At 42.3% G+C, this 18,395-nt stretch overlaps 1 protein-coding gene across 5 annotated transcripts in view; it reads right to left on the bottom strand.

Annotated features, from left to right (window-relative positions):
- arhgap32b (Rho GTPase activating protein 32b) overlaps positions 1–18,395 on the bottom strand; it is an 87,803-nt gene that overhangs the window by 3,539 nt on the left and 65,869 nt on the right. For 2 of the 5 annotated variants that reach the window (XM_072662821.1, XM_072662824.1), the window contains 15 exons: positions 18,148–18,240; positions 17,810–17,932; positions 16,481–16,558; positions 14,165–14,246; positions 12,481–12,531; positions 11,285–11,359; positions 5,310–5,459; positions 3,570–3,672; positions 3,045–3,189; positions 2,361–2,443; positions 2,131–2,238; positions 1,897–2,042; positions 1,564–1,765; positions 910–1,130; positions 71–823 (listed from right to left, as the gene is read on the bottom strand). In XM_072662821.1, the coding sequence (XP_072518922.1) occupies positions 71–823; positions 910–1,130; positions 1,564–1,765; positions 1,897–2,042; positions 2,131–2,238; positions 2,361–2,443; positions 3,045–3,189; positions 3,570–3,672; positions 5,310–5,459; positions 11,285–11,359; positions 12,481–12,531; positions 14,165–14,246; positions 16,481–16,558; positions 17,810–17,932; positions 18,148–18,240 (2,413 nt within the window). Of the gene's footprint in view, positions 1–70; positions 824–909; positions 1,131–1,563; positions 1,766–1,896; positions 2,043–2,130; positions 2,239–2,360; positions 2,444–3,044; positions 3,190–3,569; positions 3,673–5,309; positions 5,460–7,786; positions 7,908–11,284; positions 11,360–12,480; positions 12,532–14,164; positions 14,247–16,480; positions 16,559–17,809; positions 17,933–18,147; positions 18,241–18,395 lie in introns of those variants that run through there. The other 3 variants (XM_072662822.1, XM_072662823.1, XM_072662825.1) reach the window with 3 other exon arrangements.

Consider the following 18,395-nt stretch of genomic DNA (forward strand, 5'->3'; position numbering starts at 1 on the left):
AAATATATAATAATAAAATGAAGTGAGCACTATGAGAATATCAAAAGTAAATGGTGTGGTGTATACTTGCCTGGTTGTTCCTTAGTGTTGGTGGGAACTGTTGATTCCAGTGCTTCCTTTCCAGATGCCTCTTTGCTCTCTTTGCTTTCACACAAAGCAGATTTGGAGAGCAGCTCTAGTTGAATGGCTTCACTCAGAGGCAGATCAGTGGATTTTAATGACAATGAACTAATTTTGGCAGGAGAATCTTGCGGAGATGAAGGAGAGTGCTGGTGCACAGAGCCTTCTAGTCCTTTACTAGGCATGGAGGCATCTGCAGGTTCAGAAATACTTAAGGGCGGCAACATGGGAAACTTTTCACTGCTATCAAAAGACGGGAACGCAAGATTTTCGGTAGGGGCCAGCTGCTTTACTGGACTGAGGTCAGGGGACTGATATGGGCTGATGACTTTTGCTCGGACAGGTGAGACTGGCTCTGAGTCACTGGCACTGCCAGGACATCTCTTCAGACTTGTAGCATCAGTCTCAGGTGAAAGGGCAGAACTCTCTGCCAAAGGCAGACTGCATTGGAAAGACATAGGGTCAAAGTCCAGAGTGGCCATTCCAATGTCAGGGGGACTCAAATCCACATCGTCAGCAGAGCGTGGTGGAGAGATCAGAGCTGGCACACAGATTGGGCCGTCATCCCCATCGCTGTCTCCGTGGCCCACATTATCGTAAGAATTACAATGCTGTCTGCTGTCCAGCAGGTCACCGTTAAAGGATGTAGACAAGGCATCACTGCTGGAACGAGGTCTCCGGGGCCGGTACATTTTAGACTCACCTAGGTTTAAAGGAGAGACTATCATTAAAACAGCCACAGACAGAAAGATTATTTCCAAAATAGGTCATATTTCAGGGTAAGGTTACCTTCCACATTGTGTAGTGAGCTGAGGGACTCCTCACTTTTGGCAGATCGGAGTGTGCCAGTATCTCCCCTACCTCCTGCTAATGCCATGGCTTTAAGTTCATTAGGTTCACTTGGGTTGCGGTGCAGTTTGCGTTTAGACATAGAGGAAGACTTGCCGAGATTGAAGAAGGACCTCCAACTGCCAACTGGAGACTTCTTTGACTTTATAGGTTGTCTTTTCCTGTGCAGGAGAAGTAGCAACATGAAATAAGCCCCTTTTGTAGTAAGTCATCTGTTTATTAAATCATATGACAATAAGATTTTTTCCCACGTAGCAACAAAATCCCAGCTGAAAATAAAGCGAGCAAGCATTTTCTGTGGCAAACCCTAAATTTCAAAACATCTTACCCTTTTAATTAGATCTCTCACAATATAATTTTTTGTTTCCAATTTAAGAACTTTTACGATTTTTTAAAGATTTAAGACTTCTGCATTATCTGTTTTGTGCTTTGAGGGTTTGTTTTAAGGTGACTTACTGTTCTGCTCATTAATTCATTTATTAACCCCTTGTATTTTATTGTACAGCACCTTTGGTTGACACTTCTATTGTCTGTTTTTTAAATATTATTATATATTGTGTGCTATTTAAATAAAGGTGACTTAAACAAACATACCTCTCAGTGGGAAATTCAATGACCGTGTGGAATTTGCCCTGTAAAGCAGCAGGTCCCTCTCCCACTTCAATATATTTGCTATCTGCAGTGACAGGAGAGTTGATTTGGGCTTGTGTGCGTGCCTGTGCTTCTTCTAGTGTTAGCAGCTTTGTGGAAGGAGAGGGCACCAGCAGCGATTTAGGACGAGACAAAGAGTTGTGACCTACAAAAACAAAGAGAAAGAAACAAGAATCGCAAAGTATGTAAATATAAAATGTGTGCATGTCATATTTGTAAAGTTTTCAAGTTTCCTAAAATCTAAAATAAACATTTTCAATTATATATCTCACATACCCGCTCCCTCTCTGATGAGTGAACTCAGTTTGGGGCTGAAGAGAACATCAACATGGTTGAGAATAAACTCCACCACCACTGACTGTATTCGGACCTCCATGAAAGCAGCTGTTCCACTGAAGCATGCAGACTCGATCTGTTTAGACCTGGTTAGATATCAAAATGACTGTAACAGAGTACACACAGTAAAACAAGCTTTTTTTAAATAAATCTATACACAGTAGTAAAACGTACCTCAGCAAGTTGGGAGCCCAAACAATGGCCAAATTCTTACTGTGCATGTTGGTAACATAGCTGAAAGTTGCCAGTCTTGACAAATGCCTCATCAGAAACTCCAAGGTTCTGAAAAAAATTACAATGAATATTTTACTAGTAGGATTTGAAAATGGAAGCTGAGGGAGCAAACATTTGCAGTAGAAATGTGCCCTTGAAGCCTGCAGGTGGCAGTGCGAGCATTGTCTAACCTGTAATGCGGAGGAGGCAGCTGCTGGATGACATCATGTATTTTGATCAGCCTTTCCTCATCTGTAGCTGCTGACACTGCCTCCTAAAAAGGTGGAAGAGAGAGAAGAGGGGGGTTAAATTTGTGTCAATGTGGACCAGTGGTGCTTCTAACACCAATAACAACAACAACTCACTCACCCACTCCACAGAGCCAAGCACATAAAAGCAAAGGACTCAACCCCACCTTCAATAGCCATCTCTATTTCAATGCTCCCATAGCAACCTAGAAACATTAGTGCTTTCTTTACCCCTGCCTGTTTTATTTGCTGAGGGCTTTTATCTTGAGATGCTGTAAATGTTCCTGTTCTATTTTGCATACAGATAAACTGTTTGAGAGGCCAGTCTTTAAAAAAATATAAATAAAATAAAAATAAAATAAGCCCTGTGTTTTGCATACCCAAATCCCTTTGACACTGGTCAACATTAGAACGAGGCTTCAAATATATTTGAGGGTTTAGACATCTTTGCATGACTCAGACAAGTGACCATTACTGCTTTTCATACCAAGCTGTGGCAAAGATTTAATCACGGTTAGGTATGTCAACTCATGTTCTACAAAAGCTTCCATTAAGCACCAAACATTTGAGAGGGGAAAAGCAAGTGTCTGTTTAAAGCATTACTGTCTCCATGACAGAAGTGCTTACTGAGAATTTCTCATAGAGCTGGTAGGTGAGCAGTGGGTTGGGCAGCTCTCTGAAGTAGAGCTTGCAGAGGGAGCCCACACAGTGGATGTCCTGGATGTAAACATCTTTTGTCAGGTCTGGGATCTGCTCTGAATCAAATTCATGCCTAAAAAAGAAGAGACACACATGGATAAATAAACAAAAGCAAAAATAAATTGTCAGGACACAATGTTGTTTGGACAGCTGTGAAAGAATGTCTGTGCAGTCATTAATTGAACAGCATCTAAAAGTTACTTTGTATACATGCAATGTCTGCTGTATGGTGTTTGTTGTATGTTTTTTAATTCATTAATAATATTTTCATCAATTTTGAAACACATTTTGCTGCATTAACAGATTGATCTGTTAAATCCAAGTCCCTGAGGAACCTTATTCTTCAAACTATTCCCACTATTTCACCGACTACTCAGAATTCTGCATGAGCTCCAGATTAGATCTGCAGAGCAGTGTGCTTTTGTAATTTTCAGCTTAGTTTCCCTCTCATACCGCAGTTTCTGGATGTTGGAGGCGATCCCAGAAAGTCGATACATTCCATCCACAACTCCATGCTTCTCAATAAACTCTGTGCAACTCTTGAGCACCTGGGGAACTAAAAATTGAAGTGAAGTGTTAGTCACGTCAGTTTTAGCGGAGGCATTTCCTGAAATGTAAGACACAAAAACATTTCAAAATAAATATTAAAATAAAAACATTGAAATTGTTCAGCTATTAGACATGTAGTGAAGTTGTGCACATTTTCGTAGCCAGTTTGCAACAGCCTTCAAAAAGGAAAGAAAAATACCAAGCATATCAGTCACGCAGTGTCAGAAATGTTATCTGGACAAGATTATAAGATAAACCAATCCAGTCTGAAAAATGACTCTGACAGAACTCCTTTCATCCAAAAATGCCTGCACTGATACATTCTCACTGTGGTGACACCAGACAGAGTGCAGGCCTCCAACTTGGCCTTGCAACGTTTCACTTAAAGACAACTACGATCATGAGAAAGAGAGAGAGGGAGGGAGAGAGGGAGAGAGGGAGAGAGAGAGAGAGGGAGAGAGGGAGAGAGAGAGAGAGAGAGAGAGAGAGAGAGAGAGAGAGAGAGGGAGAGAGAGAGAGAGCCCTGCCTGGCCTCCCACTCCCAAAAAAACGTTATCCGGATGATGAGTGAGACACAGACCCTCTCGGAAGCAGCTGTTCAACTGAATTCCTGACATAGCAGTTTGCAGAGGAAAATTCTCAGGCAATATAAAACCTGTACCCATAAGGACGAAAATGCTGCATTCCTATTGGCATAAACGCAGTCGAAAGCAGACATCATTGAGGGTTTAATCAAAGGGACAAAGGTATAGGCTTCAATCTGTAAAGCTATGATCTTCCAGTTAAAAGTCTCCATACAGTTTAAATCATGTGATAACATTACCATCTGATGCCAATTCTGCAGTGTCTATATAGAAAGTTCAGTGAAGGTCATGTTTATATTTCTGGAACTGAGGATATGGCCTCACATCAACCTCCTAACACGTACAGACACACTTCAAAAGAACTGTTCTCCTTGGTTGGGTCAACTAGTTCAAATCTTTAGAGGAACAACAAACTCCAACATTACCTTAAGAATATTCTCACCTTCTATTAACCTCAAACTGGCAGAGGATTAGTTCCTTATGGAAGGAATGTTCTACTGTACTTGACCTATTATTGGTGCTTGTTACTGTGTAGCAATATTAACCAACATTTGAGAAAAAGAAGTTTCTTTTTTTTTTTACCCCATGAACTCTAGTAAAGGTTGCAAAGCCTCTTCAAGTTGTACAACACCCTTTGAAAAGGACAGGCAGTGGGCTCCAAGGGTATGCAATAGCTCGGGGCAGTTTGTAAGGAGACTAACAAACAGAGCAAGAGTTGAAAGCTGCCAAAGAGCTTTGAATTCAGTGGGGAAGAAATCTCCAGACATTGCCTCCCAAACCATTCCATCTGACCTTTATACCCCTTTAAGCCACGCAGTCGCTGTGGCAACTGAACCAAGCAGGCGTAGCCGACAGTGATGCTGGTCGTGGGGTGGTCGTGGTGGTGGGGGGGGGGTGTGGTGTTGAGTGCGTCTTCTAGGCCACACAGGCAGAAATTCTAACTGTGGCTGGAGTCAAGCCAGACCATTCATAACACAGGCACCATGACCTTTCTTTTAGCCGGCTGCGAGCAATAGAACCAGGACTGTTTCAAAGGTCAGCAAGGGCTTTAAGGACTCACCATCATGGCCTGAGTTGAGGAGGTGCTCTCCCAGGTCACAGCCAAACACCCTCTCCCTGAGGATCCCTCGCTGCTTCAGCTTCTGCTTGGTGGGCCGGGACTTCATGAAGGTGCGCAGGAATGTGATCAGCTTCCCGTGCTTCTTGGACACTGAGGGACAATTTGAGAGCATACGCTGGATTTATCACTCACATTAAAGTAAAGGATGACGCACACCTTTTGACCTGTGTACCAGGTGAAGGAAACAGAATTTGTCAGCTATTTAGCTGGAAATGAGACTAAAATAAAAAGGTCATTAAATTGTGCCTTTGGAGAATAGAGGATTTAGCAGCGTCACAGCCTTTGTTGTTCAGTCGAAAAAGGAATTCACTAAACCCTCTGTTGAACACTGGTGCTAGCACGGCCCTGAACATCAAAAGGCCGTTCCTCCAACAGAGCAGAACTGTTGCATTCAGCCAGAGATGGAACCAAAATACTCAAAGGGGGGCACTTTGTCCTTTTCCTTTTAAGTTATTTAGACACTGGTTATTGTACAGCTGGCAAAGCAATACCGACCCAAGCTCTCCACTTCCACTCCCCCAGATTCATGATCTAAAGTGATTTCTACAGGAAGAATGCAAAGAGCCAGTAGCCCACATGAAGCAACAATCTACCTAACAAATATTATAACATTACAAAACGCCTTTGGGTGCTCAGTTATGAAATGGCCTACGCAGTGTGACTGCCAAGCTGCAATTACACAATGTTAGGTTTATTAAGATGTGAATAAAGCTTTCCTTTCAATTGATTCTTAAAGCAGGGCTGGACATCAAAATGTTTGGTCTGCTACACTGCTTTCACTGACATTAAGTGCTGACCATCACAGCCATGCAAATGAAATCCAGCCGGCTGCTGTATAATTTGCATGAGCAGCTCTTGGACTAACAAGAGGAAAAAGAGGCAGGGGGATAATGAACAGAGAAAAGCCATGTAGTTCCCTGGAAAAAAAAAACAACAACTTTATTTATGGTACTGGGACTCCAGTGAAAAAGATTCTGTAGAGATGTAGTGTTAACCTACATTAAGAAGATTAAACTAAACTATAAGGGCTTCTTTTTTCCCCTTTCACACAGAAACCAATCCCAGAATACCCCAGGGAACTGTTGGGATTTGGAAGCTGTTTAGATCAGAAAATCAGCTGTTGCTTGAAACACATGTGGAAACTATAAAAGAGCCAAAGGCAGAGCTATCATAACTGTTGGGATCGCTGGCCCTTTGACAGACTCATTGGACACATGACAGACTTGCAAGGAGTGTGAGAGTCTGTGCACTCGTGCCGAAGAGTGACGTTGCTGGAATAATTGCAATCACATTCGGCCCTTTTCTAAAAGCACTTCATTCCAAGCTGATTTAAAGGACACATGCAATCTTCCATTCCCATGAAACCACAATGAACAAAACAGGATCTGAAGCAGACATTGTGAACGCATTTTCTGTGACCCATTTATCTGCAACCTACTTTTCTGGCCACATTATTGGAAAAGTGTTTATAACGAGACACTCCAAAGCCGCTCTGACACTCTGAAAACAATTAAAGAAGTTCCTCATCAAAAGGTTAACAGTCAAAGAATCCATCACAGGCATTTCCTGTTCTACTTTTCAAGGACCAGTAGAGCAGTAGCTATGGATTTCACAGATCCTCTGCTTGCACAGGCTGCCAACACAAACCAAACAGACATGCATTAGGGCCCAGAGAAGCTGGAGGCAGTCAGTGTTTGCTGCACAGCAGCAGTGTGTGTGTCATTTCTGCTGGAGAATGAGGGATTGTCCCAGGCTGTACCAAACGCCTAACAGAAAAACATGATAGAATGTGTTCTAATAATGAACATTACACACAATCTGGATCTGAAACTATTACAGAGAGCTGTGGGATTTAAACTGTTTACATTGCATTTTAGATGTGTGCAATGCGACCCGTCACTCACAATATATAAAAGCATGTCAACGCGGTGGCATTACAAATGTAAATCTAGATCTTGGAATGAAATGTCTCTCCTCTCACTGCGTCTAAAATATAGAGAATTTACATTCTAGACAATTCTAAATAAGACATAAAACACCACACGGACAAGCCATTTATCACGAAGAAAATCTACTGAATATTTAGGCCAAGCAAAAAACACCTTTCCCAGTTCTGCTCTCATAATCTGACAGCCAAGCTTGCTGTTTCTCCAGCGAAATCCTTCACTAAGAGCACAGTCACACACTGGGATTGTTTGTGGTGAAATTAAGGAGAGGGAAAAGCTACAATCTGCGTTAAATTTACCGAAAAACAAGCACAATGGTAAAATGAATGGAAATACCATGTTAAGATCACACTACTGAACAAGCTACCTCTTTAGCCACCAGCCTAACTTCAATAAAGACAAAACAGCCAGCTTAAGTCAACAGAGTGGGCTAAACATTCTTATAGATTACTGAAAATAACCCATTCTTACCTTAAAATACAAAAGGGACCTTCCTTCAGCTCAAGTTCAGACTAATAGCAAAACTAAGTGGAAGTTCCAGCCTGGCCGGCCAGCACAACAACAGCCACAACCGCAGCTCCATTCACCCGGTGTAAACTTACAGTCAAGCTTGGCCCCCCCCCTCACATTTTTTTCCCCCTCACTAGTTTGCCCAGCCCCCAGTATCAGCTTTCAGCCTTGGAAGACCGTAAAGGAGACGACGATTTGGGCGGACTGAGCCAGACCGCTCCCACCACCACACAAATCCAGAGGAACGCTCTCAGTCCTGTCTACAGCTAGAACACCCACAAACCCATGCAGCACATTCAAACCTCCACAGTCTAAACCCTATCTTTCCCTTAGACAAATACTTACTTTCCACAACAGTGCCGTTTTATCAGCAGACAGGTTAATAGGCATTTGAAATATTTACTTTTTATGGCCAATAGCTCCTTTGACCCAGAAGTATCAGCCTATCTCGTACTGCTCACAGTGTTCGCTAAAGACACGCCTACTTCTACTGCAAGCTCCATTCAGCCAACTCTGACAAGGAATACCTGGACTGCTATTAACTGCTGTGACCCACGCAAGAGGTTATGTTGCTTCAGTGCTGAACAATAAAATAGATAATTATTTCCTGCCAAGTCCACACACTGAATAGTAAACAAAACGATTTATATATAATATTAGAGGGTAAAAGGGAAAAAACACAAGTGAGCAGAAGTTTTAAAGACAAACACTTGATTACAGAGGTCAATGGAGAATGGCTTTTAAGAGCCATTTAAGCTGTCAGGAAGCCTACAATAACTCAGATAACCACTGTTTACAATTGTGTACAAGTGTGGTATGTTTTAGAAGCTGACTGCCGAACACCTTAGCATGTTCCAGATCTCTTCACCTTGTCTTCACCACACACATTTAGTAATGAGTCCTGGGTTAGCGCTGCACTGTCCTGTCCTGTCGGTTATTGTACCAAATGTACATTGGGTAATACTTCTTTCAGCCAAGAACAGAAAGCTGAGGCTGCAGTGGGCACAGGCTCACTAATTAAAAACTGGAAAACACACAGCCTTGTACGATGAAACTGTATGTCTGCTGACACAACCTGCTATGCGGCTGGTGGAATTGGTGTAGGGAATATTTTCTTGGTACAGTTTGGGCAATGAGTATTGAGTATTTGGAGTATACATCTGGAGTATTGAATGGCACAAACAGTTTGAGTGTGTACCATGTGTACTCCTTCATAGCTGCAATATGCACATCATCTAATGGCTACTTTCAGGATGATTACGCACCGTGTCACAAAACAAAAGTCAGAAGATGTGCAGAATGAAAACACTCCTGAGAAATAGGCAGGAAATGCAGGATGCATGATGTTTAGTGTTCCTAATAAAATGCTTGGTGAGTGTAACCCCATTAAACATGCCTTTTCCATAGGTCCTAAACTAGCTCCATTTAATTAAAAAGAAAATCAATTTACAAAGTTACCTGTAAAATTCAAAGAACAAAGAACTGATTATTTACCAAATGAGTCCAAAGGAAACTGCTTGTGTTCATAAGCACTTATGAGAGAAGGCTGTACAGACACTGATCCGTTTTCCCATTACGACAGTTCACAGAGGAGGTATATGCACAACACACACACACAGGCATGCTTGAAAAACGCACAGTGAGAACAGGTCAGGCAGGAAACGGACGATACCGCCTAGGAGAAGAGGACAGTTATTGCTATGTGTTCGTTAAACAGTCTCTCACAGTCACACTCAGCTGTCTTGGCTTGTTAACACACACAGCTGCCCTTTGCTCCTATGAGAGGAAGATATTGCTGCTCCACAAGGAAGTGAGGGATCCAGAGAGAGAAAAAGAAGCAACATCTGGACTAGCACCTGCTCTGACTGAAGGCTAAACTCACTCTAAGAACTGAGGGCTGGGGCTCCAAACAAACCAATCTCCGTGAGAGGTAGACCACTTTGAAGAACTGAAGAAAACTATGAAAAAACATTTATCATCATAAAAGTCTGCATTTAAAAACAAAGAAAAAAAAAGAGAAAGATTTCACTGCTTAATTGCAACCAGGCCAAGAAACGACAGGCTTAACCATTTACTCAGTCTTAAGGCAGTCACACTGAGTAAATGATTCATAACTCCCTACCAGGGCACAGACAGACTTCAGACGGCCTAAACAATTTTCACCTGCTGTGGAGCTGAAGAAAGCCCTGTATTTGGACACACCAGGGTAGCCTGGAAGAATGCAGTAATTCAGACACCATAAAGAGAGTTGAGGTAGTTGAATTCTGTCACAGGACAAACCTGGGATTATTCTGTAGCCCTACTTTAACAGGGCTTAGTAAATCAGCTTCGAGAAGGTGAAAGCCTGGTGTCGTTTTACGTACTGTTTTAAGTACTGTTGGCTGACAACCACTTAGGGGTATTTTCTGACGAGCTGTGCTGAAACTATGGGTATGCTATCAGACGTAGGCCAGATTAGAAATAAGGGAAACATTGACAGAGAGAGAAGTTTGGGCACCGGTACATTACCTGTTGACTTTGTCTCAATAAAATGCAAAGCACTGACGAAGGCATTCATGCACATTACAAAAGAGGAAGTAAAAAAGGACATGTAATTGAAAAGAAGGGCAAGTGGAAGGTTAAAAACCACACAAAGAAAAGAGTGAACTAGAAGTGTAAAAGACTGAAGCTGAAGTGCAGTACAGTGCTGGGCAGTACAGGTAAATATTTAACTTGCATTAATAAAGCTGAATGATTTCATGCATCTCTATGTTGCACCTCTATGTCTTACAAAGCTGACAGCTTGGCTGGAGTGCTAAACGAATGTATGTGGCAAATAAAACTTGAAACTAGACCAAATAAATAAATAAAATCAATTTTACCACTGCCATTTTCTAGCCACTAGCTATGTCTCTGTTTATCACAAGATGCCACCATTGCTGGGAGAATGAATGATAGCATATACTACTTCCAAGTTACATGAGGTGCCACTGTGTCTTTTCAAGCACTGCACAGATTAACCAGCTATGAGGAGAACCCTAACTGCCCATTCTGTTACGTCAGCTAACAGATGCCTATGTTGGTTAGCATCACATATATGAATGGGGAGAAGAGGGTCATTCTACCCACCCAGAGAGAGGGATTGGACTTGATCCCTCGCTCAACATGACTTCCCAACTTCATCAAGGTTTCAGTATTGCTAAAATTGAACTTTTTTTTATATTGCCCAGCACTAGTAGAACATACAGAAAAGGTGCAGATGAAAAGCACACAACTAAGAACAGTGAGAAAATACCTATTTTGGGATTAGTGAGGAGTAGTGATATTAACACTAATAACAGACTAGTGACCAACTACAAAGCAGTGTCAATGGTTGTCCAAGAAGACTCTGTAAAGGCTTGGGCGGTGACTGTGCTGAGAAGCACAGCAGTGCATTTGGGGTTAGTTGGTGGTTAGGTACACAGAGGAACTATTTGGTACCTGAGCTCAGCCTGTAGGGGTTTAATGGGTCGGGTACCCATGCACTGTCCTGCTTTACACTCTCCATCTCCAAATCTGCATGCAGGAGAGAGAGAAGCCGGGAAGGCTGTTAGAGAACGTGTGAACAGCAGCCGCCCTCGAAGTTCTCTGTTGGTTTGGCAGCTGACACTTTGTAAGGAAAGAGAAAAAAAAAGGGGAAAACATTCCCCTCTGCATTCCCTGTCAATTAGGTAATGTTTTACAACAGCTCAGAGAGGGCCATAAACTGATAATAAACAAGCTAGTGCAGTAAAATGCACTTAAAGAAAAACAGATTAGGCTACCATAGAGGAGAGTGCTGTGTGTAGGTCAGAGTGATCTGTAGTGCTGGGAATGAGAAAGGTCGCTGGATGACGCTGCTAGAGCATAAGTGTTAAAGAAATTCAAGTGTGTGTGTGTGTGTGTGTGTGTGTGTGTGTGAGTGTGAGAGAGAGAGAGAAAAAAAATGAGAAAGGAAGGAGAGAGAAAAAGAAAAAAGAAAAGGTGGAAAAAATCTGAGATAGGAAGACACAGAGGGGGGGAGAATGTTGAGAGAAAAAGCATAAGTGAGCAAGAAAGAGAAAGAAGGAGAAGAAAAGAAGAAATGGAGACATGCAGGAGGAAGAGCCTGAAACAGTGTCAGGAAAAGAGTAAGAGAAGGGGAGAGAATAAGAAATTTAAGAAGATAAAACAGAAGGAGAAAGCAAGAGAAAAGCTAATAGGAGATGGAAAGATCTTGAGAGAGGAGGAAAAATGAATTGTAAGAGAAGGAGAAAGAGTCAGAAAGAGGAATTAATGAGCAATGAGCAGGAAAGAGAGAAAGGGGGGAGAGTGAGAAGAAGTGGAAAAAGAGAAAAGGGGACGTAGAGGAAATGGGAGAAGGGAAGAATGTGAGAGAAGAGGAAAAAAGAAAGGTGAGAGGAGGAGGAGAAGGAGGAGTGTAAAAGGTCAGTGAGGAGTGATCGAGCAAGAAAGAAAAGGAGAGAGAGAAAGGAAGGGCATGAAAGAGAGGGGGAGAGATTGAGAGATGGAAGGACAGAAAAGGGGGGAAAGGGAAAAAAAATCAGAGGAAGAAAGTGAGAGCGCGAGAGTAAGTGAAAGTAAATGCATTTGTGATATGTACAGTGTATATAAGTGAGCTGCTGAAATGAAGCGTTGGGGAGAATACCAGCACGCACAGGGTGGGAATAGACTCCAGGAGGCCGGCCGCAGACCAGAGCAGGGGGGCGCTGAGGGCGCAGTGGAGGGAGGCACAACGACACGTCATTAGACATGCATGGGAGAGCACAAAACACACTCATGCAGGCACAACACATAAAACAAGGTCATCCATATCACATACAGGGGCCACTGGGAGATCAACAAGTATGCAAGCAATATAACAAAAAAAAAGGAAAAAAGCAAAACCAAAGCAAAAAAAAAATATATATATATATAAATAAAAAAGAAGCTTAATATGCAATTATGCTCATCATGCACTGCACTGCTTCATCAGGGCCAGGCTGTGTCACACCGCATACCTTTTCTGTGATAAAACAGGTTTTAGAGCACTTCCTGAGGCATGGCAACTGTTCTTTTCCCTAGATGGCTTGTGTGCTGACTGCATAGCGCCGTGTCCTCATGTCCCTGTACTGACTTTGTTCCCTGAACAGCACGCAGACTGCATACCCATATCTGCCCACCCAAAGGCAGCACAGTGATTAGTTTGATGAGTCAGGATGAATCACTCCTCTGGGGATGCCAGTATGCACTGATGTGAAGCTTGAAAAGGCCAGAATCTCAGCAAATGGCCTGTGTTGTTAGAAAGCCCTCCAGAGTACTTGGCAGAGTGCTCAGGCCAAGACATGATGTAAAGTGACCTCTCTTAAGCTTTCCGAACAGGAACAGAGACCACTCCAAACATGACGAAATGCCATTACTCGTGTTGTGAACGCTACAGTTTGAAACACCTCATTTCACACATCCGCTAATTCACAAGGCTTATTTTGCCAATCTTTTGTGGTATTTGGCCACATAGCTGTGGGCTTAATGCTCTGTAAACAGGGGAGGCTGACATACTGTATAAAATACTGTATAATATTAACTCTCAGAAGACTCATGACAGTGAACTGAATGCAGGAAAATAAACAACTTTACAAGAACAGTTGTGTGAATGCATAATGTCAGTACACGGTTTGTTTATGAAGAGGAATGCGGCTGAAAGGAAAAAAACAACAACAACTCTGTATTTGGAAGTGAAAGCTCAGAGTGAGCACTTTGTGTGCAGCCGTCAGCCTCCAGGCTTGGAGGCTTGAAACATTGTGCATCTCAGTTTGCTCAGAGTTTCTGAAACCCAAGCTGACAGTTTAGGAAACTGTGTCGGAAGACGTGAAAAATATTCTTCCATTATTCTCTTGAATAGCAGTCTTGTGTGGTATCACATGGCAGCTTTTAGTCTTCTCTCCTCTGACAGGGTTGTAGGAGCAGTGATTCATCTGACAGCATCCGGAGTTTCCCCTCAGCACCTGCTCCCGCTCAGTCACGCGGGCGTACCATGCAGGCTCGTCGCACGGCTGCTTCGGCACATCACCATCACATCTCTTTCGCAGGTCCCACTCACTCTCTCTCTCTTCATAATCACCACCATTCACATCCAACATTAACCGCCATCAGTACCACACTGCCCATGTGCTTCCCCATGATCCGACACATGCTGACAAACCATTAACAGCTTTCAACAGGATTTAGATGATCACACATGAAACCACATGGGAGTCACTTTTGACTCACTGTTCGGATTTTCTGTTAGTTGTAGGCTCTGTAGGTTTGTTACTCAAACAGCATTAGGACTGTGTGTGTGTGTTTATATGTACATATTGGTACCTGGTTTTGGCACTGAATTGGTGACAGACTGAGGGACCTTGTCATTAATCAGCTCCACACACTCGCTGGGAAAGAAGCCAACCTACAGCGAAAGACAGAAAAATGCAAAAGCATCACCAGATCACATTCTGCACATCTACAAAAAAAACCTTGTGCTCACAATCTTCTAGAACCAGTCTAGAATTCAGTCAGAATAACAAACATCTCAGCAAGAGACCATTAGTCAGTAGCCGGAAATGATCATTTCGGGATATGACTAATATATGTAGCGAACAGGTCACCTCCTTCAAACGAAGTGACCTTTGACTCCTTGGTAGTCATTTTGTAACAGTGTAGTTTTATGATGTGCAGCATGTGTGGCACAGTGTTAAAATGGTAGCTGTCATTGTGCAGGATAATTCGCTGTAACTGACAGCTGCTGAGCTGTTCTAGTGAATGCTGAAGAGAGTCAACATATCGTTGCTGTCAGAACAAATCTCAATCCACCAGCTGCCCTTTAGACTGTGTCAGAATAGAAATGATCCACAATGACCATTTTTCTTCTCCTACATAAGGGTATTTCTTCCTGTCCAAAAAACTGACCAACATATGCTATGCTTAAATGCCTAGATACTGCTGAAAATATCTGACCAAAAAAGTAAAGACTTTGGCCCTGGTCACACCTGGCATTAATGTGTTTCCTGGGTGATCCAATCATATGTGGCCTGGTTCACTTAGTCAGATCTGTCAGATGTGAACGGGATACAATGTGTATCTTAAGGATGCATTTTAATCTGATCACTCAAACCACATTCGGAGGTGGTCAGAGACTCATATGACCACATTATGGTTCTAGTGTGAATACATAATACCCGTGAAACCACACCACCCACTGGCTGTGCGAGTTAGCGGAGACCGCCACAACAACAAACTAGGTAATGGATAAAGCCAATACTTGTGGCTGATATCGTTATTATTATTTTTGCATATTCATGTAAACCATGCCCCTTCTCTCGCAGAAAGGATGAGGAAAAAAAGTGATCGCAGGAAAAGGATTTAAAATGTGAATGGTGCCTTTGATTTGTTTGTTTTTAGTCTTGACTATAAAAATCACACCTTCCTTCAAAAGCATCAGTAAGAAGATCTGATCCAGGTCTAGGGGTAAGAAATTCATTCAAATTTTCATGTTCTATCTCCATGCAATGCTCATCCTTGCTCTGTGTTCTGACAACAATAAGATCTTGAACCCTCAGAGACCTGTAGATAAGAGGAACACGTGAGGATCCAAAGTCCAGTTCAGCCCTCAGCTATTAATACAAAGAAGTGGGAACAGCAAAAATCAACCACCAGTTCAAACCTAAAGTCTGATTCCATCAAAGCTAAACTGCAATTATGTAAGGAATCAAGTTACGTCTCCAACGGCCGAGTCCTGTATCTAACCCCTGTGTTGACCTAGGACAACCCTGCTTCTTACCACTAAACCTGATTACATGTATACACGACCCCTAACCCTGCTGTGTGTGTGTGTCTGCCTCTTTCTCTATGACAGCTGGTGTGGTCTTTGGCTCATCCTCTCTCCAGACAGATGCAGACTACCTGACCTCCAGCTACAGTCTGCCAGAATCCTGAACCAGGCTGCCCCCTGGTGGGAACACCACACATCTGCCACTATTAGCCACTGCCATCCCTGGGCACACACACTGCCTCACTGCTGGACTTGGGACAAATGAGTACAACAACAGCAGGACTTGCCATTGTGTGGAATATAAACATTAAATTAATGAAAGGGGAGACAGGAGTGAACCAGGCCTGGTGTCTTTATTGGGTCTAATTAGAGAAGACAGACAAGTTCAATTCTGCAGAATGTGTAAGTGTGAATGTCATCACTTGCCAAAAAAAGAGAAGCGAATGAATTAATTAGCTACTGTCAACAACTCTTAAAATCAACAGAGGCATATAAAAAAGACGTTCTACCCACACACTTCTGCGACACACCAAGATGCTGTTAGCCCAATCCAACATGGCCTTATTTACAGCATTCATGCCTGCTTGGCTGAGTGAGCATAAGCTCCCCAGGGCCAATGAGGAGCCAAACTCTTGAAAATCCAAACAGACCTGGTCTGCCATTAGAGTCCTCTGGCCTCCAGAGCTCAGAGCAAATGAAGTTCAACCACAACACAGCAGTGATCACTGTTCATGGGATTCACTCATACACATCTAATCAATATTCAACATGCTCTGTAACATCAATATTCCTATAAACTGAGCATGCAACATGCATCGTTTCTAATAATAAAAAAAAAAAACGTTTAGTAAGTTTATCTGCAAAATACACACCTGAAATCCATGCTTTCCTCGCCACCACGTAGTATCTTCTTTCGGGGGCATGTCGATCACTGAAACAATGTCTCCAACCTGAGAGAGACAGACAATACAGACATTTGTCATTCATCAATACACTAATGACTACGTGTCAATACCACAGTCATTAGCACACCAGAGAATGAATGGGCCTTTCCGTGTTTTGCTAGATCCATCACAATCCTAAAACATCAACTTACAATGGACTGCCATGAAAATGAACAATCGTTCATTGCATGCTACTTTTAAAAAATAAAGAATTAGAATTAGAGCATTGGGTTGTGGGTTCGACACTTTGGTCTGTTAAGCTGCCACTGTTGGGCCCCAGAGCAAGGCACTTAACCATCTCTGCGCCGGCTTTCTAAGTTTGGATATGTACAGAGAAAGATTTAGGTAGCTCCTGAATTGAGAAGAGCCAGTGTACAAGCTCAAATAAACAAACTCTACTCATACTCTAACAAAAAGTTATAGCACTCAATCAAGGCATCTTCTGTTCAACCTAACTGATGAAAATGCACATTCTGTTCGACGTAACAAACATAATAATGTAACACATTACATGTACATCATGTATTACATGAGAAAAACAACTGTGGATTTCATCTGATCATACATTTAACTAAAATGAAAAAGGCATATGTGTTCCACAACAATTTTACAAAATGATTGCATGGGGCTTATTGAATGTATTGAGAAATTGTAGTCTACAGCATTATTTAAACTAGACTGCAAAAGTCTGTTTAAAGCAGGGAAGGGTACTAGGGGCTGAAGTCTAGCACAGCGTCTCCATCATTGCCACTCTGGGCCAGACCACTGCTACTGCACTGTGTAACTTAGTTGAGCTACACAAGACCTATCACCAGAACTGCATAACGCTTTGTAACCAAAGTCATAATTGTATAAAATACTGTAGTATTACCCTACTTTCTCAGTCCACATGCTTATGTCACTTCAGATTATGGTTCTGCATCTATTAGCTTGTCAACAAATGCACAAATATAGCTCTCAATAAAGGAGCGTTCATAGCATGATTTGTATTATCAGCAGTGGAGAGAAAGTGAATTACACTACACCACCTGTAGGGGGAGACCAGGAGCAAAAAATATCAAATTCTCACATAATGCTGCTTGAAGTACAACATTCTATAAAGTTTGCCCTTGATCTTGTGACCAGTGCACATAAACAACATATTTGTGGGCTATGCATGGATAGTGCTGTTAAGTCCTAGCCTTAGATCAGTGTGTATTAACCACTTTTAAATGCCCTATTTGAACAAGCATATATTCCAAGTATTGTCGCAGTCACCTCAAAAGAAAGCTCATCAGCTGCCTGGGCGATATAGCGTTTAATGACGTGAGCAGCTGCGATGGCGGGGACATTGATTGAGGACTCTTCATGCACCAACAAATGATTCCCTTTGTTGTCAACCTGAAGAAACACAAGATATGTCAGCTCACTCAAAACATGGCACTCAGGCTAATTGCAGTATTGAAACGCCGTTTTACAGAAAGCTAATGAATCTTTAAGCTTTTCTTTATAATGTCCTAGCACCCACTCAGCACTAGGATACAATAAAGCCTCTGTCAACCGACGGCCTCCTTCACAGAGACGAAATGTGAAACGATACAGTGTCGGGTTATTACCTCCATCCATGTGAGGGCTGGCCCGCAGTTTATCTTATTATCAGCAATCGCTGAGAGACGGGAGAGGTAAGCCATCAGCATCTGGGATACTGCCTGTTAGGGGAGAAAAGATAATAATAGAAATAAAAAAATAAGTAAGGAAGGAAAGACTTGATAGCGTCTTCTCAAACCTTAGTACACATATGTGCCTAACCCACACACACACACACATACACACACTTCTTTCACATCGCTAATTTTGTACTAGT

This window comes from Salminus brasiliensis, chromosome 18 (assembly GCF_030463535.1).
Source record: "Salminus brasiliensis chromosome 18, fSalBra1.hap2, whole genome shotgun sequence".
Lineage (NCBI taxonomy): Eukaryota > Metazoa > Chordata > Actinopteri > Characiformes > Bryconidae > Salminus > Salminus brasiliensis.